The 27,900-nt window shown below is 31.0% G+C and overlaps 2 protein-coding genes across 3 annotated transcripts; one reads left to right on the plus strand and one right to left on the minus strand.

Moving 5' to 3' along the window:
• Window positions 1-14,011: 14,011 nt before the first annotated feature.
• On the minus strand, window positions 14,012-19,216 carry LOC129290336 (tRNA(His) guanylyltransferase 2-like). 2 transcript variants are annotated; one of them, XM_054927080.1, is made up of 3 exons: window positions 19,051-19,216; window positions 17,072-17,167; window positions 14,012-15,928 (listed from the first exon to the last, which is right to left on the minus strand). In XM_054927080.1, the coding sequence occupies exon 3, from the start codon at window positions 15,669-15,671 to the stop codon at window positions 14,106-14,108; it is 1,566 nt and encodes a 521-aa protein (XP_054783055.1). In that variant the 5' UTR covers window positions 15,672-15,928; window positions 17,072-17,167; window positions 19,051-19,216; the 3' UTR covers window positions 14,012-14,105. The 2 variants fall into 2 exon arrangements, with proteins under 2 accessions (XP_054783055.1, XP_054783056.1); XM_054927081.1 differs by lacking the exon at window positions 17,072-17,167.
• Window positions 19,217-23,517: 4,301 nt separating this feature from the next.
• On the plus strand, window positions 23,518-27,838 carry LOC129291413 (zinc finger protein VAR3, chloroplastic-like). Its single transcript, XM_054928736.1, has 5 exons — window positions 23,518-23,999; window positions 24,146-24,263; window positions 25,334-25,614; window positions 25,761-25,859; window positions 25,966-27,838. Exons 1-5 carry the CDS (start codon window positions 23,569-23,571, stop codon window positions 27,653-27,655), a joined length of 2,619 nt encoding a protein of 872 aa, XP_054784711.1. The 5' UTR covers window positions 23,518-23,568; the 3' UTR covers window positions 27,656-27,838.
• The last annotated feature ends 62 nt before the right edge of the window (window positions 27,839-27,900 follow it).

Here is a 27,900-nt window from a genome sequence, read left to right on the forward strand (position 1 = left end):
TAGAATTTAATATTTGACATGAAGTAATTATTACCCAAGGCTTTTCAAGATATTTATTTAAAAAATATATTGTTTAGAATCTAATGGTCTTATCTCAAATTATCAAGAAAATTAGATAAAAGATTTTTATAAACATTTTGACACCGCCCTACTATCACCACATAACTAGTGGTATTTTTATAATCTTGTAGGTCTCAAATTTTATTGAAAGAGCAAGTTCCCACAATTAATGTTTACTTTTATTTTCTTGATGAGTTTTCAAAATTATCCCCTCAATAAAAATATTTAAAAAATAAAAAATTTATTATGGAAAATTAAATAATCACTTTTAATTAAATGTTTAGAGAAATTAACAAATGATTTATCAAAAAAAGAAACTAATAAATAAGTTGCAGTGCACCAAACTTATAATCACTATTAGATATTTAAAATTGTAAACGTTCCATCGCTATTTACGCTCTGACATGACTTGATTTCTTTTACTCTTGCACCGGCTGCATGTTACAAGAATGAAAATTGTTGTTCATGTTAGATCTTTGAAATGATTCAAATTAATTTTTTTTTTACCAGTTACTCAAATTACATTGAAAGAGATAGAATTTAAGTGATTGAAAACTAAAATAATTCTTCTTAAAATTTATAGTAATAACTAATGACTAATAATAATGTATCATATATATATATATATAATTAAATCAAACATTATTTGTTAATCACAAATATCATGCTGCCATAAAATCCGCAGTTTAAGTTTTTTTTTTTTTGGGTCATGAAATCTACACTTTATGTTGAGTTAGATTCTTCAAATTCTATCTAATAGGTTGGAAAAATATAAGCAACGAAAAAATATTAATGGGTTGATTGAAATAAAGAGTTGAGTTGGTAAAATGTGTTTGGATAAGTCTACAAGTCATTTGATAATATTGAAAAAAAAATTCTTCAAGTCTAATTTAAGTCATTTATAAAAGCACGCTAGAACTTGGATATATGTGGGGTAAAAGAATTGTTGCTGTTGTTCTTGTTGATTAAAAGAGTTTTAAAAAAACATAATAAGCAAAAAGTGTATAATTATTTTCGGTAAAAAATTTGCTTTTAATGGTATGATTATTTAATTAATCACTTAATAAAAAAATTAGGTGGTCTGACGGTCTTACAGAATATACAAAATTACAGAAAATAGTTTGTTCACAACTTGTGAATAAATTATTAATAATATTGATATGATTTATCAACATTGTCAATTCATCCTCAACAAAACATTCATTAACGATACTGATTTGGAAATTACTGAAATTATACTAAGTATAAAAAAATCATTTTAGATAACTCTGTTTTTTCCTAAAATAAGTGCAATTTATTGAAGAAATGCGGGGAATGAAAACTCCCATGCAAATTAAATGGCTATAGATTTTTGTATTTTATCTGATATCTCTAGCTTTGATATTTTTATTTAATAAAGATGCATACCAAACTTAATATTTAAGGTACATTGATTCAATTTTCTCTACCCCTTCACTCTTAATTTTTTTTTTTTTTTGCACAAACCCTTCACTCTTATTTAAAGGAAGAGAAAAGAGAAGGAAAAAATAAATAAATAAAACCCATCTAGAAATTAGAAAAGACGTAATAATTGCGAAGCCAAACTTTAGGAAACTAGAGTGTAATTTCATCTATATGTTTTGTTGGTAAGAGGAAGAAGAAATAGTTCCAAACCATAGGAACGCTTTCAAATATTCCAGGGAAAATTACATGCCAATCAATTTTTTTTTTTTTTGAGCCAGAAATGTGCCAATCAACTTCATTTCATAAATTTATTGTCACTAGCACATTTAAAATCACGACGCTTATCGCTTTCACCAAGTGTCATTTCCTTTTCCTGTTATTATATATGTTGTTAGTGATGGCATGTTCCTTGCAATATGCTAAAAGTTCCTTTCAAAAATATTCTCCCCAATTTTTTACAGTATAAAATGTAGGTTTCTTGGATACTCATGTAGAGATTATATTTTTTAAAAACATTAAAAGCAAATGATGGATCTTTTCAAATAAAACCCTTACTACTCATACCCATTTTATTTGGTCTCGTCATTTTAATTTTATCACCCATGAAAATTTATTTTTATTTTTCTTTTGATTCCCCATTTCAGATTGTTAAGTAAAAAATTATATGAAAAATTTGACCCTTTCTCTCCATTTTTTTGGGTCAAAAAATCCTTGCTCTTCATCAAATATACACAAATTACAAAATACTGTTTTGAAGACGTTGTCAGATTCCCATTATTAAAAATAAATAAAGTAAATGCAAATTGTATGATCATTTCTCTATCAAAGGAAAAGTTTATTTTTTGTCTTTTTTTCTTGGATAAATTTAAAATTCATAATAATGATTTTTATTTTTTTCTAAAGATAAGTTTAGAAAAGTTATCTTGAAGTTATTGATTTGTGACTTGAATTAATTTATTTTTATATTTTTTAAACATAATATCCAATTGTTATAGATAAGAACTTAGATACTTAAATTTATACGCTTAATATACTTTTGTTCAATAAAATTAAAGTAGTAAATTTTAAAAGGTTAATAATATTAAATACAATAATTTGTTACTACAAAATAAATAATATATAAATTCAACATGTCTTAATTTAATTGAACACAAATATATTAATTATATAATTTTATATTAAACATATTAACTAATGATTATTTGTTTGCGGGTAGGATTAATTTTTTCCAAATACAAAATAAAGTTGAATTGAGATTAACCCTTCTTGTCCCGTAATTGCCTTGTAGTCCACATATTGTCGTCAATTTTATGCGGAGGATGATGGTCTGCTTCATCTATTAAAAAGCTTCATCCTTTCACCCTCCAATTTTTTTCTCAAAAAGTGTTTTTGTTTTCTGGATCCGTTACTGCTTGAAGGACTTGAACTTTGGCAGAAAAACAATTATTCTCGCATCAACATTCCCTGCAGCTCTTAAAAAGCTATTCATCTTATCTGAAAAGGTGAGGCATTGCAAATAGCATTAGGGAAAGGTACATTAACAACTTATAATCAAGAGAACTCTCTATTACAGGCATTACAAAAGCCATCTGAAAAGAGATGGACCTATGTCTAAGCCCTCACCATGCCAATGTCATGTCTTAGTTGTATGGGTAAATGTGCAAATATGATCACATATTATTTTTGCGTAAACATCTGATAGTTTAAATTATACATTCAGTAATCTACAGTTAACTTTAGTAGACAGACATTATGTGAGACCCATAATGACACGTGACACTCCACAAGCACTCCATGTCAGGATGTGTAAAGATGTAAATTTAGTTATAAACTATTTTTTGAAGGGCACCGGGTAACCTCTACTATAAAAAATGAATCATCTAACACATTCCCATCAATTTTGACTAAATATCATTTATTTTTAAATTTATGAAACTCACAATACATCAATTTTTTTTAATTTTCTTCACTTCATTCTCAGTTTCAACTTGAAAAAAAGAAGTTGAAAGAGTTTTTATCTAAAAATATTTATGAAGATGATGCCAACAAAGTAGAAGAAATAATTCATGATTAAATTAAACTTGAATCAAGCTTCTCCTATATGTAGTAAAATCAAGCTTTTATTTTATTACCATCATCCTCATGAATGCCTTCAGATAAGAACTCCTTGAATCTCTTCTTCTCGAGCTAAGATTGAGAACGAAGGCAAAAAGATTGAAAAAATTAATGCGTTGTGGGTCTTATATATTTAAAAATAAATGATATTTGATCAAAATTAATAGAAAGATATTGAATGGTCCATGTTTTATAATAGAAGCTATTGGATGCATCATTTTTTAAAGTTCATATTTTATTTTATACCATATGATAATTTAAGCTATCATATGCTCCTGAAAAAATAGTATGTTGCCCAATTTGCACCTGCTCATTATAATAGGGGAAAATTTCACTTGTGCCCTCTAAAAAATTATCATTTGCCCAAAAAAAAAATATTACCCTTGCATCCCTTAATTTTTTTTTTATTTTGAGTCTTCACTCTTTATTACCTGAACATTTTCTCAAGTATTCAACTAAGAAAGTTAATATTATTTTTATTATTGATTTTGAAGGAGAAAGAGATATAGAAATTAAAAAGAATGTTGATTCATATTATAAATATAAGTATATAATAAAATATTATTAAGTATTTTTTTCAACTTCTCTAATAAAATAGTAATCTCTATTTTTTAAAATATAATAAGGCCATATTCTTTAATTTTTAAGTTATACTCATTCATACTCCTAGGTAACACTTTCCAATAAAATGTAAAATATTTTTTAATAATTTATATTGAAAAAAATTATTCTAAAATGGCATGATTCTTTGCATTAAAAAAGAGTATCAGGGTTTGATATCAATAGCTACCACTTATTCTATCATTTTCAATATATTTTTTCTTATATTAAGATAATTTTTTAAAAAAAATTGTTACAATTTTACAGTTGTTTATTATTTCTTATGTATTTAATTTTAACAAAATTATTTTTTATTAATTTAATAAATATCTATAATTATATTTATCAAATATTAATATTGTTTGATATAAATCCCACCGATAAAATTTTTCATAAAATTTTCTAAGTCCGTCACTGCATCCAATGATATGATCAAGATCAACCTCCTTTACAGTTGGTCTCTCTCTTTCTCCTCCTCATCCTCCTTAAAAACTTGACAATAGAGTTTAGGTGTTGGTTTAAAGATAATTAACTAATTTGTTGGAGGTATAGTTTGGTTAAAAATGTAACGGAAAGAATATAATTGAATGTAATACATTTCTTTATGGTACAAAATGATTAAATATAAACAATGATACCAAATTTTTAGAATATGATGATGATGTACCAAAATTGAACAATCTTATATTAAATAAAAATTTTAAATTGAATATAGTTGGAAAACATAAGAAATCTTGAAAAATGTGATCTACATATGTATTATAATCAACAAACAATAAGTTTTCTTTTAGTCTTTTCTTTTTTTATATGAAGGTGTTATTTAATAAACAATGGAAATTCAGGCAAACAAATTTAAAAAAAATTAATCAAAAAAACCATTAGATTTCAAAGCTCGTTCCTTTTTTTTTTAATACACAGTCACGAATAACCGTGTAAGAAAAGGAAGACATGTCTTTTCTCATAAGGATTTGACACCTTAGAGGTGGATCATCGAAAATGAAAATATCGCAATTGTTGCTTAGCACTTGATGAGAAAGCTAATTTGCACATTTATTGGTTTTTCTAAATACATAATTGAAAGTAATCATCTAATTTCCTATGATAAGATCTCTAATCTTCTTTATAGTTTTTAGTAAGGGGATGATTCGAGGTGATATCGCTATGAATAAGCGCCAAAGCTTTAAGAGAGTTAGAGTAGACATTTATATTGGTGAGCTTATTCCTCTGAGAGAGTTTGAGATCCTCAAGAATGCCCAAAAGTTTAGTAACAATGCTAGGATAATAACTAAGGTATGCAAAAAAAACCTTTTAATCGATTACCTTGATCATCATAAATTATGCCTTTACAAGCGACAAGAATATCGGTGGAGACTGGGCCATCTATGTCCAGCCTAACCTAGCTAGGTTTAGGTGAGATCCTTCTTGGTAGAGATTTGTCCTGATCGAAGTGCACATTCTCGAGCCTTGATTGAATATTAAGATCATCAATAATATCTTGGATACAAGTGAAAATGATATCTCTGACAAGGATGTGCTCTTCAAAATAAATTTATTTTCTAGTATGAGTAAGCAAAAAGTTTCTTCCAAGATATTCTTCTAGTATTTAAACCTCCAACATTATTCTTTATATCTTAGAGTATCCATCCTACAAGGAAAGGAAAAAGAAAATGTTAAATTTGGAATACTTAACCAATTTCATCCATACTTCCTATAGTTGTGCAAAATGTGAATGGAGAAGTTAAGGAAATCGCAATTAAAAGGACAAGTTCTTATGCAAGTGTTTGAATCACTAGCATTGACAAATTTGGTGTGGAGGTATTCCCATGCTGCTTTCTAAAGAAATAATTTAAGGGTAAAGTAGCAAATTTAATCATATACTATTTTTCAAGAAGTATCTGGTAGCCTAAATTATCAAATAGTGTAAAATAAATTATGAACTTTCAAAAATCAAGCATCCAGTAGCCCGCTGTTAACTTCAGCTGACAAACATTATGTGGGATCTACAATGACACGTGGCACAACATGTCATCATGGTAAAGGTGTAAATTTAGCCATGAGTTATTTTTTAAGGAGTATTGGGTAGCCTTTACTATTAAAAATGGACCATCTAATACTTTCTTCTCAATTTTGACCAAACACATTTTATTTTCATACTTATGAAACCCATAAAGCATCGATCTCTCCAATCTTTTTACCTTCATTCTTAGTGTCAGCTCAAGAAGAAAACGTTCAAAGAGTTCTTATTTAAAGACATTCACACAGACAATGCCAATTAAATATAAACTTGATTTTAATACATATGGAAGAAGCTTGATTCTAGCTTAATTTAGCCATGAATTATTTTTTCTACTTTGTTAACGTCGTCTTCATGAATGTCTTCAGATAAAAACTCTTCAAACATCTTCTTCTCTAACTGAGATTGAGAATAAAGATAAAAGGATTGGAAATATTAATACTTTGTAGGCTTTATAAGTATAAAAATAAATGGTACTTGATCAAAATTAAGGAAAATCTATTGGGTGGTCAGTTTCTTATAGTAAAAGCTATCTAGTTTTCCTGAAAAAATAGTTCGTTGCTAAATTTGCACTTTTACCATGCTAACGTCTCATGCCTGTGTCGTGCCACGTGTCATTATAGGTCCCACGTAATGTTCATTAGCCGAGTTAACAGCAGGTTACAGGATGCTCCATTTTTTAAAGTTTGTGATTTATTTTGCACCATCTGATAATTTAGGCCATCAAATATTTCTCGAAAAATAGTATATAGCTAAATTTGCACCTTTACCTATGATTTAATTGTTTTATAAGTAAGCCATTTCTATATTGTAGTCTAAATTTAAGAATTGGTATTTCCTCCATGATTTTCAAAAATTTTATAGGCAAATTTAATGGAGAAGTCACCATCAAAAGAAGGTCCCTAGACAAGAACATCATTATCTCTATGAGAGTTAGGAGGCTAAACAAGTAAAATGAAACTGATTGCATTGGAATGAAGATAACACTTTATTTTTTTCAATATTCCATTTGCCTGTAATTAAGCAAAAATTTGAGACTCTAGCATGTAGGATGACATCAGTTTTAAGGGAGGCATAAATAACAAGGGGCTCAGGGAGAGAGAACACTTATCATACCATAAGAATATTTGATCTCCCTTGCCGACTTTCCAACTAACATGAGTTTTAAAGGCATCCCAAACTTTACAAATACTAGTGTAGGTGTAAGAAGAAGGGCTAGAATTAAAGACAATAGGGATAGTGGTCTTATTACATTTGTATTTATTATGAAGTACCTGAACCCAAAGGCAATTGGACTTTGTAATAATATGCCAATACAGTTCCATAATGAAAACAATATTTCAATTTTTGATATTCCTGAAACTAAGGACTCCACTTTTCTTCCATTTAGAAACGCAGTCTTAAGAAAGAAGATGCAATTGTTTAGAACCATTAGAAGAGTCCCAAAGAAAGTTATGAGAACTTTTTTCTAATTCATAAAGAACATTATCTGGGAGGAGCATACTCAGCATGGTACAGCTAGAAAGGGTCAAAAAAATAGACTTTATGAGGACAAATTTCCCATCAATGTTAAGATAACGACTCTTCCAAGAAGATAAATGTGAATTAATGTTTTCAATGAGGGCAGCGAGAGTTAACTTAGATGCTCTTTCATGGAAGATAGGAATCCTAAGATATTTGCTAAGGTTTCTAGTGAGGAAAATTCCTAAACTAATGCTTATCTATTAATGTTGACATTTTTGGAGCAATAGAGCTTTGATTTAGCATTGTTGATTTTTTGCCTTAAAGCCTTGCAAAAGTCAAGGAGACACTTTTGTGTGATTCCAACTTGAATCAGAGAAGCGTTTGCGAAAAGCAACAAGTCATCAGTAAAGAAAAGATAGGAAATAGGAAACTCATTAGCTGTTAGGCTAATGGTTTCCACTCTTTCTTATCAATACTACTAAGAAAGCAATGACTTAAACATTTAACGTAGAGAACAAAAGGACAAGAACAAAGAGGATCCCCCTGTTTAATGCCACGAGTAGAATTGAATTCATGCAAAGGTTTTCCATTCTAAAGGGTTTTCATTCGTGTAGTGGATATAGTTGCCATAATGATTTTTCTAAAAAGAATATTTATCCCAATAGCTTGGCGAGTATCCTTGATAAAATTCTAAGAAAGTTTGTCAAAAGTCTTTTAAAGATCTACTGATAAGTGACATAGGTATATGTTTTGGCTTATGTTTGATTAAATTTATTAATATTTCATACCTATTTATTTAATTAGTATTTATATATTTTCCTCTTCTTACTTAATTATAGGATAAGAAAGTATTTTAATGCAAAATCTACTCATATCTTTTTTATTTTATAGGAAAGAAAATAAAATCAAATTGAAGAAAAGAATGAAAAGTGTGCGCACGTGAGGACATGATATTCAAAGAAAGAAAGAGATATAGATGAGATATATATTAGAGTTCTATATTAATTAGGAAAAAAAACCTCCACTTTAACTATAAATATTATCCTCCATTAAGAGAGAAGACATTCAATTATTTATTTAAATACCTCAAAAAAAATTTTGAAATGGAATATTTGGAGCCTGTAAAAGTATCTTAAAGGCTGAAGGCATGTGTATGTGTGTGTTAGAGGAAGGAGGAATATATATATATATATATATATATATATATTAAAACAATGAAGAAGAAGGAGGTACAGGTATGATATTCAAAGACAGGAAGAAGTGTAGATGGGATATATATTAGAGTTTCACATTAATTAGGAAAGAAAAGAAAAGCCTCCACTTTAATTATAACTATTTCCCTTCATTAATAGGGAAGGTATCCAATCATTTATTTAAATACCTCAAGAATTTTTTCTGATATGAGATATTTGGAGCCCATAGAAGCATCCTAAAGGCTGAAAGCGAGATCGTTGAAAAGTTCTTTGTATCATATTTATTTTTTTCTACTCCTTAATTTTATCTACGATCATTTATCATGATTGAAAATATTAAAATAGTGTTATTTAATTCGATTATGTGTTTCTAATATATCAAGTTCGGGTAGAGATGTAGTTCAATTGAGAAGCTAGTTTTATATTTCTTTTGTTTTAACTCTATGCATTTATATTATATATTTTTATTTTTTCAATTATATCTAATTTTTTGTTCTTCATATTGATTTTGATGGACTAAGAGGTAAAGAGAGAACCTAGATATAAAAAAATAGATATAAATAACTAAATTAGGGATACTTATAGAAATTTGTGATAATTTAAATTATAATGTCATGATTTAATTAATTGTTTGGGTATCGTGAATTCGACCCTAATTAAAAAGGAACTGACAACTCAAAAAAATATTATGATACTTTAAAAATAGTTGTCATTATAATTGTTTAGAGCCAATTCAAAGGATAAAAGCTAGCAACACATAAGGTGAATTTTGAACCCCAATATAGCAAGTTATTGTGTTTTCTCCATCATCATTTTCTTACTTTATTTTTATTCTTTATATTCTCATTAAATAATTTATTTTATCTATTTTCTTGAACTATTAATCATTTAAATTAATAAAAATGCAACTTTGCAATGGATTTGATACTTGAAATACTCTAGGTAATTTATTATTGTGATTTTATACACTTGCAAGCAAGGATGGAGTAAGAAAATTTTATTAGAGGGCCAAAATGACAAAGCATATATGATAATAAAATAAATAAATTTATATACATCACTAGCATAACATAAATATTTTAACGTATATATTTATATTCAATTTTACATACATATATATAACTAAAATAAATATCTTCTCATTTTTAAGTTTTGCTCATTAATTTTTCATGGTATAAAAATAATTAATTATTATGCATACGATAAAATTATTAGCTATATCTTTCTTAACATGAACCATCATTAAATTAGTAAAAATTTCACCTTTTTCATGAGCATTGAATGATTTAAATTTAAATGCATCCTTGAGATCTAAATTACTATTAATATAAAAAACTTTATTACTCACTTATTAAATTTATTATTTAATTTTTTTAATTAATAATTATAGTAAATAAATATATCAACACAATAATAACACTCAATTGTCACAAATTCTTTATATTGATAAGAGCTAATTATATTATAGTAAAAATTATTTATATAATAAATTTCAATTGTTTGATCATTACAAGAAAAAGTAAATTTTTAAAAAAGAATATATCTTAACCATAACATTATCCTACAATAGAGTAATGCATCCCTCGAACACTCTTTCCCCTTCATGGTAACTTCCTTGATCTTCTCATCATTCCATTAAAATAATGCATCCCTTTTTCGACGACCTCATTATCATTTAAGGGAACATTTTGAAGAAACGTAACATACAATCACAAGGTAAAAAAAATGTCATATACACAAAGTAATCAATATGTACAAATAATCAAATTATGTTACTTACCATCAAAAAATAAGGCAGCTACTAACATATAATCTTTTCTCCTTATTTGATGCAACATTTTTGTATTTCTTGACCTCCCTCATTAACTACTAAACAATAAATTCACTTTAATTGTAGGAAATCAAAGCTGTTGTCTTACAAAAAATGACTTTCACCAATTGTGAAGTCACTTCTCTTCTTGCAGAAGGACACGTATACCCAATATGTACAAAATAAGCAAGGGCTCAAACATGTTATTTTTGTCAAAAAATCTCAACCCAACACATTCCCTTTCAATTCATTATATATCTCACCTTCCAAATCAACTTTGACAACCTCCCTTCCTTCTTTAGGTAAGCCCACAAACATGTGCACATCATGGGCATCTACTTGTTGCTCAATCACTTCGGGTCAATTGCTTTTATCAAACTTCCACATAGAGCATGATTTATTTGCGTGTACTTCAGATCAATAATCTTTGCCAAAACCAATTGCATTTACCCTGACCATGAGCCTTTCATTCCATTTCACATGTTCAACCACTTCACAAACTTGTCTAGGCGAGTAACGCGTGGGCAATCTCTTTTTAAATGTTTCATTGGATGAAGACACACATGCTCTATGATGCCTTTTATCCCCAATCATTTTGTTGAAGCGAATCCTCTCTTCTTTTGACAAATTCTTCCAACCCTTTCTTGTAACATCAATAGCATTTTGCAATCCTTGACCATGCCTTTCTTTTTTAAGTCATATGCATGAACATGCAATCCACTAAGCCTCAAACAACCCATGTCAGTTGTCTTAACCATGATTCCTAATTGCCAAATATATAAATTACAAGTCTTGAATTATATGACACATGGTTAGGAATTACCGACATTAAAGACACTTCAGAGAAAATGTAAATGTGTGTATTTTCAATTTACATGAAATCAGTCGTGTAATCGTCTCACAAGCATGTTAGCAAATCTATTCATACATTATTTTACATGGAATTCATAACAGTTTCCATAGAAGGCAGGGACACGAGAAGGTAGTGTTCATTTTCTATGAAATCATTTACACCTTACATGTAATTTTCACACATTCAAATTTGTTCATGGATTAATTTATATGAAATATTTGAAAAAGGATTGGGTTCCAGCAATTGACAATTTAGCGTCAATCTCAAATATGAATGAAAATAAGCTCATTCTAAATGAAAACATGCATTTGTATTAAGTTTAGACAAAGTGAAGACGAGAAGAAGCAACTCACAAGAAGAGGAAAGCAAACTTGTGCTTACTCAAACAAAATAGCAGCTTTCACACACAATGCACACCCAGGTGTTACTCAGCCGCCATTTACTCTACCATCGACGAATTGCAACACATACTAGTAGTTATCTGATTAGGGATGCATGTAGAGAGATGGGTTTTTCTTTCACAAAATTTGTCGCTCACAACTCACTCAAACTTTAGACCGTCATTGCTCTTCTAACAAATCCATCCCTTATTGCTGATCGTTGCAGAGCACTCTAAAGTCTTGCAGTTCTCCAAATCGCGCAAAGAAAGGAAGAAGAGAGGGTGTTTTCTTTTTCAAATTTGTTCGTTTTAAGACAAGGGCATGTTAGTAATTTAATCACATTATTTTATTGATATTTTATTCAAACTAGTCCTTCAAGTACAATTAGTCCCTGAGCACAAATGTTGTTCCAAGCAAGTCTTTTTCACCAATTGTCCTCTTATTTTTTTTCTGAAAAATTAATCTACAAGTATTTATAACTTTTCTCAATTTTGAATTAAATTACTCTTAATTTATTTTATATTCAATTAAATATAATAATCTTCAAATTAAAATCCTTAAATTTTTCCTTTAAAAAATGAAATTAAGAAATTTTAATTTTAATTTTAATTTTTATTAATTTTAGAATAACTCATAATTTATATAATTATGTATTCAAATTAATTTATACATATAGAATTTTCATTAATAATTTTAACTATAAACGTTTTGATTAAAATAAAGCTACAAAAACGTAATTTAAAATTGAGCAAAACCTAATTTAATTGTGGCAAGATTAACCTTCCCCTTTTTTGTTTTTAAAAACTTTCGCAACAGTCTTTTAATTCTTTTTCAAACTTTTCAAATTTTGACGTTTAATTTGTTTGTATGTATTGCAAAATGAGAAATGAAGGGCAAATAAAGAGTTCACAAGAACAGCGCCCTCTTTGCATCCATATTCGGCCTCCAATACAAAATTTTTGGCCCAGTGAGAGAGCATCCCATCCTGGACAATCAATTTTTGTTTTTGGGGTTTGATCTTTAACAAATTTATCATATTTTAACCTATCAACACAGCTCACGAATCAATGCATGGGATGTTAGACCTAATCAAAAGTAATGATTGCTACAACAACTTATCAGTGACCAGCACATTAATTTTAGCTTTCATAGTGGAATTCAAATGAAACCTGTTCAAACATGTTCATGCACAAGCGATCTTGGTATCGAAACTGCTAACTGCTGAGGCAGATTGCAAAAACCTGAACTGTGACTTCAATTATGTTTATGTAATTTGTCTGTAAAGATGCAAGAGCTGGTAATGGATCACAATGAGGGCCAAAAAAAAAATTAAAAAAAAAAGTACTTCAACTTTATGAATTCTATGAGCTAAAGTTCTAAGAAAAAATAAAATAGAATAAAGGGTTAATGTGAGGGGGAAAAATAAAATAAAATAATTTTTCACATTAAATAAGTCCAATCTTTGATTATTAGAAAAATGATAACTTGCCTCAACTTTGCTGCTCTCATCTGTGCTTGCTTCTATTTCTAGTTTTGTTTACCTCCTTAATGCTTTCCTCAGTCTTTTTTGCTTTTGATTCTCTTGAATCAGCTTCAACAGCTGCTACAGGTTTTGCCATCTGCAATTAAAAACAAATAAGAAAAAATGGAAAAAGTTATAAAATTAAAACCACCAACTTCTATGGCTACGTGTCGAGGAACTTGATTTGAGGTGCCCAAACTTAATATATTCTAGTCTTTAAAGAGCAATTTGTATCTTTAACATGATTCAAAGCATAAAAAGATTAAGTATTTCAGTTTGGATAACATCATAGCATCATCTGTATGCTAAAAAACAAATAAAGAAATGCAGTTAATATATTAACAGGCAAGTTCTCAACAATAAAACAATAGTTATACAGACGAACTTCCATAAACACTGTATAGAGACTGACGGTCAAAAGTAAATGTAAACACCGTAAAAGTTGTAATACATATCTCCTTCGATCTTTGCATGCTAACTTTCACATTAATCCTGGATCAATGGTTTTTCACTGTTCCTTCATTCACTGACCCAGTGGCCAAAAAAAAAGAAAAATCATTGACGAACGCAAAGGCTTTCATTTCTCATTTAATACTTGAATACCGAGTGACCTGTTGCTCTACCATTGGGCCATGGATTTGACGGCATGCGTTACTTCCCATCAAGGATGCTTGGATGCTCTAGCCAAAACCTTGATCCAATGATATCACAGTGTTCTACAACGACTTTTCTATGACTCTCATGAGACTCTTCATTCTCTTGATGCTGGAGAAACTTGCTTCCTTTGTTCCAGAAGACTGAGGATCCTTGTCTAAACAAGATGGGCAAACTATTATAATCAATTTCCAATTCCTCAAGTCTTTTCCGTAACTGAGCTCCTTTCAAACTATTCTGGGCTTCTTTCTTGCTTTTCCCCAAAGCAACAAGCTTCCAGAAACAATAGTTATACTGATTGTTGATGTGGCAGTCCACTTGCCTCCATGAGAGATAGTCACAAAGAATCTCTCTTGATGGATAGCACACTGCTCTTCCATCAAAAGAAGGAGGATATTTCAATTCTCTCCCCTTGAAAAAGTCTTTCCACCTCATCACATACATAGATGTGAAGAATGAAACTATAGCAGAAACAACTTCACTGGCCCTCCTTCGGTATAGATTCGTGCTTTGTTTCAAAATAAAGCTATACTCGTCACTAACCCCATAGGCAAATACTACATCCGGCTGAAACTCTTCTAACACAGCCATTGCACATAAGTTCATTAAATTAAGAGCTCTCTCATCATTTGGCTTCACAAATCCATGTGTTTCAGAAAACTTATGGAAATGGCACCCATCAATTCTGACCACAATCCATGTGAATGGCATCAACTTTGTGTCAAATTCAAAGGACTTCACATACTCTGATTTTACATTATCAATCTCCTCCACAAATCCTCCAAGCTCCTTTACTAGCGTACTCTGATCATTCCAAAATCTTCTACTAGCTATCTTCTTCGAATGAACTGTAATTATCTTTCTCCTTAGCCTCTTGATCGGATCACCATTCTCCTTATACTTCACAATATCTTCCACCGCAGCTTTTGCAACAAATGAGCCTTGACGAAATATAGGCTCAAGTGTGGTATAGTTGAGATTGAACTCATCAAACAAAAGATCATTTTTGTCACGTTTCTCAGCACCCTCCAAAAAAATTTGTGCCCCCCTTTCAGTCATTCCTCGCTTAACAAGACGCCAAAAGCATTGATCATATTGATTCTTAACATGACATATATTTTGCCTCCACAAAAGGTATGCTTGAAGGACTTCAATAGATGAACAATTTATAACCCTTCCATGGAAGGAAGGAGGGTACTTTAATTCTTGTTGCGGGAAGAATTCACTCCACTTTCTTACATACACAGATGCGAAGAAAGATGTGATTATGGATAAAACTTTACTAGCTCGCCTTTCATAGAATTTGGAGCTCTTCTTGAAGACAAAGCTGAACTCATCACTGAACCCATATGCTAGAACAATGTCTGCATACTCTTGAAGCACAGAAACGGCACAGGAGTTCATCAATTGGAGAGCTTTTTCATCACGTGGTTTCTCAAAGTCATGAATTTTTGAAAGCTTTTCAAAGCCACGACCATTGATCCAAACAACAATTAGATTAGGAAACATCATCTCATCTTCAACCTCAAATGACTTCACATACTCATATTTACTGTTTGCCATTAAACGGAACAATTGGTATCTTCACTCAAGCTAGTTATCAAACACCTTGTGGGCAATATAGTTTGAAAGGGATGAGAATCCAAATAACCATAAGAAATCAATTGCAAATGGACAAAATTCAAGGGATATATCTTAATTTTGCAAATTACCAAAAAAAAAAAAAAACAAGAAGGTTCAGAGAATAGAATTAAATTTGAGCTTCAATACATGGGCGAGGCTGGAGAAATGAAGACAACGGCAACACTTCAAAGCTTAACCTGAAAACATGCAAGAAGTCAGGCTTCAATACATGGGGATCCAGAAGACTTCACTCAATCTACTGCTCGGTCTAATTTTTGAGAAACATAGTCTTATGATGTGTAATCAAAACCAACTTAGAGTCAAAGAACTAGCCTGTCATGAAAGCCAAAAGGGAGGCCTTTAAATAGGCTTAAAGTCTTACTTTGTTTAAATTTGTTTAAACTTAGTCTGATTGTTTCATCCAAATTCATCTGAGATTGAAAACACTGATCAAACCTGAACTTCGTGGAGATATCATAAAACTTTCTATTTAGAAATGACAAATTAATCAAAGTACAGTACAAACCCCTCCTTCTGAGATCATTATATTCCACTTGGACAGCACTAAAATAAACTCACAGCAATTATCATCTGTGAACCGGAAGACGCTAAAATTAATGAAAGCAAAGCAACTCAGTTTCAACTAGTAACTTCAGTTTGAAAGATTAGCTTCAGATGGCAACTCAAAGCTCGAACTTGAAACTTAGTATCAAGAACTCAAAGCTTCAGATGGGAAGAAGAAGGACCACACTTACACTTGACTTTAAAGGAAAACAGAGTTGAGTGCTGTCTACTTCATGAAATTTTTGTTTGTGAAGCAAGTGCTACATTCATGTGAGTGATAATGTTCTTTTACGATAATATTCATTCATTAATTCAATTAAATTAATAAAAAATGATCTGATATCTTAAGTCTCAAGGTTTAAGAAAAGAAGTAAACGGGTTGGCCAAAAAAAAAATTAAAAATAAGAAAGAAAGAAAGATGTAAACAATTGTGTTCTTGATGCTAAGCAGTGAGACAATTAAATTAGTCTCTTGTTTTATTATATTTTAAAGGATTACTTTCAAAATTTAAAAATTTCAAAAAACTAAATTAAAACTTAATGTAAAATAGAGGACTACATGCATTTTTGTGCTTTATTTTATCATTATTTTGATTGCAGTATTTAAATGACCCTTGGAATTTTCCTCCAACTCGATGCTACTATCATTGGAAAATCTTATTGATGTTTACAAATATTTCTTCAAAACTCAGAACTGCATCTAATCTTACATGTGCTTGACTAGCAAGAACTGAACAGAGCATAATTCTCACCTACGGTAACTTTGACGAAACTTACCCGATATTATTATATTATCATTGACAGCCTTGTTTGTTAATCCTCTCATTGCGTATGTCTCTCAACTAATTGTGTGTCCACAGACAAAAACAGTCACTGAAACAAAATGAAATGAAGTAATTATGATCAAGTTTTCATATATGCTGTATACTATTGATCTTCAAATAGAATGTCCCATCTGAATCTCTTCAACATTGAGAGGATTCTTCTGGGATCAACAAAAACTTGTTTCAAATAATCCTAAACAACATGACTTAAAAATAGTGAAGAGTAAAGTTAATTAAAATTAAGGTTCTATCTAGAAATAATAAAGATTGGACTACATCAGGGATCATCTTTGAGTCCTTATTTGTTCAACTTGATTTTAAATGTTTTGACGGAACATATTCAAGAGGAAATCCCAAAATGTATGCTCTTCGCGGATGATATAGTTCTTATAGCAGAGACAAGAGAAGAGGTTAATTGCAAACTTGAGTTACGGAGAAGGACATTGGAGTCGAAAGGTTTTCGTCTGAGTAGAAGTAAGACGGAATATTTATATTGTAAATTTGGTAAAGGACTATCCGAAAATAATTTGGAAGTGAAATTGGGAGATCAAATTATACCTCAAGTGGAAAAGTTTAGATATTTGGGAGCCATTATTCAAAATGATGGCGAAATCAGTGGAGATATTTCACATAGAATTCAAGCTGGGTGGTTTAATTGGAGAAAAGCTAAAGGAGTTATTTGTGACCATAAGGTGCCTAATAAACTTAAAGGAAAGTTTTATCGTACTGCTATCAGACCGGCAATGTTATATAGTAGTGAATGCTGGGCTCTAACGGGACAGCAAGAGCATAAAGTTGGAGTAGCAGAGATGAGAATGTTACGATGGATGTGCGGACATACACGTAAAGATAAAATTCGAAATGAGCATATACGCGAAAAAGTGAGGGTGGCACCTATTGAGGAAAAAATGGTAGAAAATCGGTTGAGATGGTTTGGGCATGTACAAAGAAGACCAAGGGAGGCACCAGTGAGAAGAGTGGAACATATAACTTTGAGTCCGATTAAGAGAGGTAGAGGAAGGCCTAAGAGAACACTCTTGGAAGTTGTTGAACGTGATCTTTTAATTAATAATATTTCTAAAAGCTTAATAAATGATAGAGCACAATGGCGTCTTGCAATCCATGCAGCCGACCCCACCTAGTGGGATAAAGGCTTGTTGTTGTTGTTGTTGTTGTTGTTCTATCTAGAAATAAAATTGACATTTCCAAATGCATTAGATTCGGAAGACCCTTATCACAGAATATATCAAAATGAAGTACTGATTCGATAATCCCAAAAAAAGAGGGGGAAATTGAAGCCAAGTTTCAATTAATGGACAAATCATATAATGAATAACTAATAAAACCCAGGTTACCAAAAAATAATAGACGAACCCCTTCATAAGGGGGAAAATGAACAAAACGAAGGGAAATTTTTACTTAAACTAAAAGGAAGAACCATGGGAGAAAGAAACGGGGAGAGAGTAGACATAGAAAAACCAAATGAACTAAAATCAGATAACCAACAATGTGAACTCTGGATTCCTAGTCTATCCTTTCTTCGTCATGTCAGAAAAAAGGGTGGGGGCGAATAGCAGACAGTAATTCGATAGTCATTATGATCACACTAATAGCACTCGGCTGCAATTTAGCAACTTAATTAAGATCCTACGAAAAGAACATAAACACAAGATTGTTCAATAGGTAACTGAAATGACTGTGTGGCATGAACCCTAAGCTTGATGAAGGTTGCCTAATCAAAGAGCCATTAAACCCAAATCATGTAAATCTTAAACAAATAATGAAGAGAAAACAAGTTTATAAGATACAAACACGACCAAAACCAGAAAACTTTCACACAAAAAAAACCCAGAAAAACGACTAAATTCATCCCTAGAACCATTGAAAGGGGAAAGATCCAGAAAAATAAGGAGTGCTGAAGCCGCGACTCACCTATGCAGTGATTTCATGACGCAACACAAAAGAAATCGAGCGTAGCTGCCAAGCCGGGCATGAATCAGAAAGCGAAGACGAGAAACAGGAGAAGAGCGTGAAAGGAAGCTTTGAGAGCAAATTGGGATTATGGAGCGATTGAATTTCAAGTGATCTGTCGACATTAACAAAGAGCTGCCGAGTGAAACCGAACGACTAGTTTCTACTTTTCTCGGAATTTTCGGTCACGCTTAATAGATGATTGGCAAAATATTAGCTGAGGACTTTCAAAAGTAATTTATTTCAAAAAAGCACAGTAAGATGTTGAAATTACCTTTCAGTATCCGGTTGAAATTAAGTTTTTATGAAAAAAATAATATTACCCCTCAAATTTAAATTAAATTAAATTAATAATAAAAAACTTGTGTGTGAGATATTAACAACACTTCATTTAAATTTTGATAATACTCCATTTATAATTAATAATAACATATTTAAATTTTAACAAGATAAAAATATTAAATTTTAATTTTAATTATTACAAATTAGAGAAGTATTTATCTTGTAGATGTTTTAATTAAGAAAATTAAGGATATATGCTTAATCTCTGACTCCTTAATCCTTTCTGACATGTTACTTGAAACTTAAATTTATTATTAGAATAAGTATTTGATTTATTTCAAATTATTTATTAAATTTTTTTGGATTTTGAAAAAGTTTTAATTTAAATTTAATTATGATATCAACTCTTGAAAAGTTAAGAATTTTTTTTAAATATTTAATTTTGACCTTTAATCATTATTTTTTATATCTTTTTATATACAATTATGTTTAATATAAAATTTTTTATTTAAAAATAGACTTGTACAGATTTCTAAAAATATTTATTTAACTCAAAATATATTTTATATTGAATAGATATAATTTTTGAAAGTTGGGTATTGAAACTTTCATACTTACAAATAAATGTCATTAACCTTCTCTCGCAATTTTAATTATACTCTCAAAATACTTTAAATTTTTATGTGAATTTTATTTCATTGGAAACTTGACATTCAAAGCTTTCCAACAATAAGTAATTTGCCTAATTTAAAATTAAAATAAAATAGTTATAACTTTTAAAAGTTAACAAAATCTTCTTATTTTTAAACTGTGTCCATTATTCAAAAATGGAATATCTTATTTGAGAATAAATTTACTTATTCTGGTATAAGCATCATTTTTTACACACTGTTTCACATGTTCATACTCAATTTTTTTGATTATCTTTCCTTATTCAATCCTTTCAAACTTCTAAGTATTATGTTTATTCTATAACCTTTATAGAATCCATTTAAACGCAACTTTAGTTAAAATTAAATTCTTAACATTCTTTTTATCATCTCTTATTCCCAATTAATCAATAATCTCAAATGCTTACTCTGTATATCATATTAAGATGTTCCTTATTTTAAAATAAGCCCACTTATTTTGGAATAGTCTATATCTCAAGCTATTCTCTCCTTTCTCATTATTTTGGAACAAATCTCTCATTCAAAAACTCATTGCATTATTCCAAAATATATTCAATTATTCAAGAATATATAAATCATAGTTAAGAATAACTTTTCTTATTTCCAAATAAAGCTCCTTAGATCATCATATGCATAAATTTATTTTGATATAAGAGCAATATTTGGGAAGAATCAATCTTGTATTTCTAACCATTTTGTTCTTCACTATTCCAAAACAAATATGTTCATTCCAAAATAAACATGAAGATTCATGCTTTGATTTTCAATTGGTTTTGCATTTCTTCAAATCTCACTCTCTAAACATTCATTTCACAGTAAGAATAATTCTCACCACACACATTTACTTCGACCAAAAATGTAATCCTCCCACCTATATCTATTCATACAATATTTTAATGAGTCAAATCATCAAATAATCATTCAAATCTTTAATCCCGCACTAATTTTAACTTTACCCTCAATTAATCACTAATCACGGGATTAAAATTCAAGATGTTACACAATGTACAGTTGGGCATAAAGCTAGCTTGATTGATTTGAAATTAAAATATATTCTTCATAAAAGTAATTTTTAAAAGTTCAAATGAACAACACTTATCAATTATTTTTACATAATAATAAGTTAAAATTAAATTTTAAATTTTGAAAGACATTTAAAAAAATTGTAATGATAAAAAATTAGAGCCGGTAATTTGGGCCAATCCGAATATGCCTAAAAAATTTAGGCTCGAGCCTAAAAAATATTTTTTTATTGTTTGGGCCTATTTGGATGGTCTGAATACCCGAATAGAAAAAATAAATTTTTAAAATATATATAATATAATAACTATTAATATTTTTAAATTTTGATATTATTTCATCCTAAAATACCATATATTTGAGTGTATTATTATAGTTATTTTAAAAAATAAAAATATTTATATTTTCTTATTTTTAATCAAATAAAATATCTCAAAATAATAATTAAAATATATTTTAATATTAATTTTTATATTTTAAGACTCAATTTTTTCAAAAAAAATTTGAGTCATATACACTATTTTCCTGTCCAAAAAATTATATTTTATATTTTTTATAAAATAAAATAATTAATTTTAAATTAAAAATAATTTTAAAAATAAAATTTGGGCATAGTCAAATTCTTGGCTCTACTACTAAATAAATATAATAATAAAATAATATTTTTAAATAATTATTTAATTATTATCCATGCCAGACTTCGTTAAAAATTAAGAATGAACTAACGTAAATACCTTTATATATACAGCTTAAATAATATAAAAGGTTAAAGGAAAAAAATTTTAAAAAATAGTGTTTTACTCATAATTAAATGATTTTATTTTATATGATATAATGATGACTATTTTTCTCATATTTTTAAAAATAAAAAGTACAGTTTATCCAATAGTTATTAAAAACTTTGAGCTAATTATGAAAATAATTTTAAATTAGTGGTTTAGTTGTAGTTGAATTGAAATTAATTTGATCATAATTAAAATAATATAATTCAATTAAAATATATAAATAATTTTTATATAACCATCATCAGGGCAATTTAAACAAATAAGACATTAATTTGCAAGTAAAGAAAATATTCATAAATAAATTGCATATAATACAATAAAATAGTAACAGAGCTATTTAAATACTTACTTATAAAGTTAATAAGTTATTATTTTTTATTCCTTTCAAGTTAAAATAATATTTTATGCTTAATAAATTATTTAAAAATTAAAATTGATTAAAAAATAAAGAAAAATATTTTTAAAAATTTTTTTAGGTATTCGGGCCTGCCCGAATAAGTCTGAAGCCGGAAGACATTAGGGTTGGGCTTAACTATATGGGCTTTTTAGAAAGAGTAAAATTCTTTAAGCCCGATCCGAATAAGCTCAACCCAAATTGAGCCGGACTCAAATAAGCTCGGCTCGTCTGAATTACCGGCTCTATAAAAAATGTCTACAAGATCATAAAAATAATATAATTCATGATAACTTTCAACAAAAAATAATGCTATAAGATAAATATTATTCACAAAAAATTTAAAAAAAACTTGCACATATTCAAAAAGGGCAAGGTTTGACACCTGCCAATGCCCAGACCGATGTGCTCGAATGTTTCGAGCAGGGTCGGGTTGATTAAGTATAGTGCACAGCCCTATCTCCTCTCATATCTTTCTTGCTCCTACCATCTCTCTCTTTCTCTCCTTTCAACACTATAACTCTGCCTTGTTTTCCTCTTGTGCATCATGTATGTTTACTTGGATAGTTTTGTTACTTGTGCAACATGTATTGTTTTGGCTACCTTGTTTGATTATTAATTTTAATTATTATTTTTATTTTTTATCGGATAAATATTATAATTATTTAATGGGCATTGTTATTTTCTTTAAAATTAATCATATGGATAATATTAAAAAAAATTTAATTCATTCTGTCCTATCAATTTTATGATAACTCCCAAATAATGATCATGTAAAATTATTATTTTTTATTATAAAACTTTCAAATAATAGAAAGTTTAATTTATTCTATTTCACTCCACTCCATTCTGTTAATGATAATTTTTTTTTATTTAATTATAAACTTTCAAATGCACTCTTAGTCTTCTTGTTACTTTGCATTTCCTTATCTATCACCGGATAATCACATCTTTAATAATTTACATGATCTCTCTATCTGGTATGCTCACTTACGTCTCTCTCAAACTGATATACCTATTTTTTGAAGCCAGTAAGTCACAACAACTTTTATATACTCATATAGAAGATATTTGTTGGGAAAAAATGAGAATCTCAACCACTCATTTCCTCTTCCCCTTGGTATAAAACTTAGAATTGTTATTACTGCTGATAATGTAATTTAAATTAATAATTTTTATGTTAATACCCGTATTCTCCACGGGAGTTTTCTTTTGTATCTGACATTCTCCCCCAGTGTTGGAGGGTTTATATTGTGGCCAACAGATTAACAGGGTTTTTGCTTTTACTTTCATTTCATTTCGTTTCACAGTTGGGGAAGGCTGAGAAATGGGCGGTGCCGCGAGGTTCCTTGTCCTCCTCACCACTCCCTTCCCTCTCCTCCACAGCCGCAGCAGCTCTTCCCTTCTCCGCCTGTCTCGCCACCGCAAGTTCCTCCTATCCTCTTTCCATCATCTTAATTGTTCTCCCTCCTATGCTCCACTTCTTCTGTCTCCTCCTCTCAAAGCTTCTCGTCAACTTCATAACCAGGCTGCCTCCTCTGTCCGCAATGGCTACTTGGAAGACTCTTCTTTAGGTCCCCACCATTCCCATCCTTGGCCTGAGTGGTCTAAATTTATTGATCATATCTCTGCTTCTGGATATTTTGATAATCGGCCGTGTGAGGATGAATTTGTGGCGGCGGGGGAATTGAACCCCTTCTTTCTGCGTGAAGCCAGTGCTTGCTTGGCCTTTGCTCGGGATCGACAGAATATTTTGCGGTTAGTTTCCAATCCATTGCCCCCTATTGTGCATATTGAAATTTTATGAGAATTAACCTTGTCACAGTAATTTTGGTGTAAAACTTTGAATTGCTTACCAGTCTCTTCTCTTGGCGCCTTTTTGTCTGTAATTATAATCGTTATAGGCTACTTTCGAGGAGAGACGTAGAGGTGGTCGTCGAACACGGCACGCCATTTCTGTTCCAAGACGCTGAGGATTCAGTGAGAAAGATGAGATCTTTTATATCCAATAGTACAATCAGTGTAAGTGTTGAGTTTCCCCCCTTTCTTAATCGAAGTTTGGTGTTCGTATCTAAAAAACATACCAATAGTCATTGGGCTTACAACCATCACTTTCCATGTCATCTAGACAGTGTAAAGGATCTTCTTCACACCAACCTTCTTTACAAAATCCATATACTAAAGCAGTATAAGAGCAAATATTGGGGATTATACCTGTGATGAGTAGGGTAATACTTCAACTGCATCATGAAGTCAAAAACATTGAGAGAATCAATAAAATGGCCTGAGTATATAACTTTTTTCAACATTCTTGATAGTAAGCATAATTATAGTCATAAACAGTAGGCTTCCCAGCTATATTTTTCATGCAACACAGTGTCTCCATAGCCTTTTCAAAGTAACCTGAGGTAGCATAATTCTTCATCATATGCTGCAATTCTATGTAATTACAATCACGGGCTTCACTAATATCTGTCAAATCCATAGTCTTGAGAGCACTAAGTGAAGAAAAATTCATAAACACGCTGCCGCAAATTTGATACAAATTAACTGAAGTAATTGTACCAAAAGTCAGCACTGGCATTGAAGTCTATTCCCTTATATTTGCGGCAACAAAATAAATTATCCGTGTATTTTGCTAATTTATACTTTAATCTGTATATCTGAATTAAGAAATGTATTGCTGAGCATGTTAATTTGCCATCGTTATGGTGGAATTATTCCCTCTTGTTGTAGCCCTGATATGGGATATAGGAAGTTCTTGGCTTACTTTTCATCAAATAGTGATGAAATACTTGTTCATCTTGCTCTTGATTTTAATACTATAGATCTAACCATGAGTGTAAAAGCAGACCTGCCACTTCTGAGCGATATTTGTCTCCTCAAAACACCACAATTGTGTTTGGATGATAAGAAATACCTTGTGAAAACCTATGTTTGAAAATTCTCTTTTCAGTTGAAAGATGAAGAGTTTACTGGTCTGCAAGCATGTGTTTTGATGAGTACGGTGCATTTATTCTCTCTTCTTCAATCTGGATCATGATAAATATGTTGAAGTTGTTAACCTAATTGTGCTTAAGATGTTTTCATAGGTCCTGGATTCTGATCAAGCTCATATGGTTGATTTGATGAAATTTATGCTGAGTTATACAAGTAACCCTTTGGTATTGTCAGAAAGGGACAATCTTCGTAATAGAGATCTTGTTGAATCATCAGTCCGAAATCTTTTTGCTGAACTTTTCAAGCTGACTTGTAATGCATCTGGATCAAACTCATGTGGTGCAATGCAAAATCAAATGCCTGTTAGATCTGGACAGACAATGGCTCCTACAAAAAAGATTGAAATGAAAAGGGGTGATTGGATTTGCCCCAGGTAAACTTTTTTATTTTTTGATTCCAAATCAACCATGTTATTTATTGACTCTGTATAATACAAGATTAGCCTGACATCTTTGTTCTAGCATTATAAAGTATTATAGCACACTGATGTTAGCAGACTCTTTCCCTAATATGTCGCAGGTGTAATTTCATGAATTTTGCAAGAAATATCAAATGTCTCGAGTGTGAGGAGGCCAGGCCAAAGAGACAGCTAACTGGAGCAGAGTGGGAGTGCCCTCAGTGAGTAATTTACTGTTGAAGTGCTTCTCTTGCCCCATGGTTATACATCGTCATTCTTTATGCCAACTGATGGATTTTTTTTTTTCTTCTTGGGTTGTTGTTGAAGGTGTGATTTCTATAATTATGGGAGGAATATGACTTGCATGAGGTGTGATTGCAAGCGGCCTGGACAAATACAGTTAGCTGTGGTCAATACCCCAACAGGAGTGGGGTTTGGAAATGAGAGTAGGACTAACACTTCGGATATTGATGGTAGGTTAGCTGCTAATGAAGAGAAGGCTCAGCGCTGGTTTAGTAAGGTTTCTCAACTGGACAGTACTTCTGATATTAACAGTATGACATCAGATGAAGATTTTCCTGAAATAATGCCATTGAGGAAAGGAGTAAATAGATTTGTTGTGAGCACAAAGAAAACACCATTGGAGAGGAGGTTGGATAATACTCAATATAACAGAAATTTGGGTAACGATGGCACTGGTGAGGTTGATGATTTTCAAGCCAGCAAGGCAACCAAGTCACCTCACACATCTGTGAGCCAGAGGCTAGATGAGATTCTTGGTCGTCCAGCTGGCCATTCTCAATCTGACAATATGAGCTTTGCTTCTGGACATAATACTAATACAGACAGCCCACCTTCAATTTCTAGTTCTCCTCAATACAGAAATTTGAGAAGCAGCGACTCTGGCCATGCTCCGTTTGTTCCATTGCCTGCAGATACATTTGCTCAAACGTCGGAGAACTTGAAGACAGGAGAGAGCAAGAAGGTGGTCCCAGTTAGTGATGCTGGATCTGGCAACTTGGGAGATAGTTCACATCTTTCTAGTTCTTCAAACCAACTTGATAGAGAAAACAAAGAGCAAGAGCAAGCTGAAAAATCTGAGAGGTGGTTTAGAAAGGTTTCTGAGCTGCATAATGTTTCAGATTTGACAAGTGCAATATCGGATGAGGATTTTCCGGAGATAATGCCAATGCGAAAAGGAGAAAATCGATTTGTTGTTAGCAAGAAAAAAGATCGCTCTTTGACTTCCCCAGCATACAAGAGACAATTGGCAATGGAGCAAGCTAGTAATACCAGCTACGTCCCGTTTGTCCCATTCCCGCCAGGCTACTTTGCCAAAAAAGACAAACAGCAGTCAGATGGAACAAATTCAACTGATAAACTCATCATTGAATCAGCATCAGAGGTGGCAGAGAAGCTTCCAGAGATGTCTGATGATACTGGACATAGGATTGAGGGTGGAGACTATGTCAAAGGTATGACCAATGATGGAGGATTTCCTGCTCGCCCTGGGTTGCAGAGAAGAGATTATGCCCAAGATGGTGGAAATCAAGATTTAAGCATGAACAACTGGGGTCCACAGGCTTCAGTACAGGGCTCAAGTAACAATGACAAGGATCCTGGTGATAAGTATACCAGGTACGAGAATAAAGATCACATGCCAAATTCGAATGAGAGTTCATCCCCGACGCCTGAGAACCAAAATGTGAGGGCTCAATGGACGGGAAAAAGTTTGGAGGGATCAGCAGTAAAGGAACCAGATCCTCTAGACATGTCAGAGGAGGCAAAGGCGGAGAGATGGTTCCGTCGCGTTGCACAGATTAAGGATATATCTGAGCTAAGTCAGATTCCTGACGAAGACTTTCCTTCAATAATGCCTATGCGCAAAGGGGTGAACAGATTTGTTGTGAGCAAGAGAAAAACACCGTTAGAAAGGAGATTGACGTCTCAGCAGTACAGAAAAAATCTTCCAGTTGTGAGTTCAGATCCAATTAAAAAAGAAAACGAAGGGAGCTGATGCAAAACTGTAGCCATTTTCCGTTCGGATGTCTCACTATATTTTATTTGGCTGGCAAATTTTGTGTCACTGATTGCCATAAAATGGATAAAAGATGGTTGAATAGAACGCTGTTCAAAATCTTATGTTGTCAAAGTGTAAGAACTTTGTTAGATTGCTATGCATGTTATTGCCATGATTGAAGTGCTGCTGCTTAAAGTCCCCCCCCCCCAAAAAAAAAAATTATTAGTCTAGGCTGACATAAC

This window comes from Prosopis cineraria, unplaced genomic scaffold (genome assembly GCF_029017545.1).
Source record: "Prosopis cineraria cultivar Desert tree isolate PC_DT_omini unplaced genomic scaffold, ASM2901754v1 PC13, whole genome shotgun sequence".
Classification (NCBI taxonomy): Eukaryota; Viridiplantae; Streptophyta; class Magnoliopsida; order Fabales; family Fabaceae; genus Prosopis; species Prosopis cineraria.

Excerpts from the sequence above, each read along its gene's own strand:
- LOC129290336 (XM_054927081.1), bottom strand. The coding sequence starts at position 15,671 with ATGGCAAACAGTAAATATGAGTATGTGAAGTCATTTGAGGTTGAAGAT.
- LOC129291413 (XM_054928736.1), top strand. The coding sequence starts at position 23,569 with ATGGGCGGTGCCGCGAGGTTCCTTGTCCTCCTCACCACTCCCTTCCCT. Across the intron at positions 24,000-24,145 it reads GATCGACAGAATATTTTGCG|GCTACTTTCGAGGAGAGACG; the intron begins GTTAGTTTCCAA and ends TAATCGTTATAG. Across the intron at positions 24,264-25,333 it reads TATCCAATAGTACAATCAGT|GTCCTGGATTCTGATCAAGC; the intron begins GTAAGTGTTGAG and ends ATGTTTTCATAG.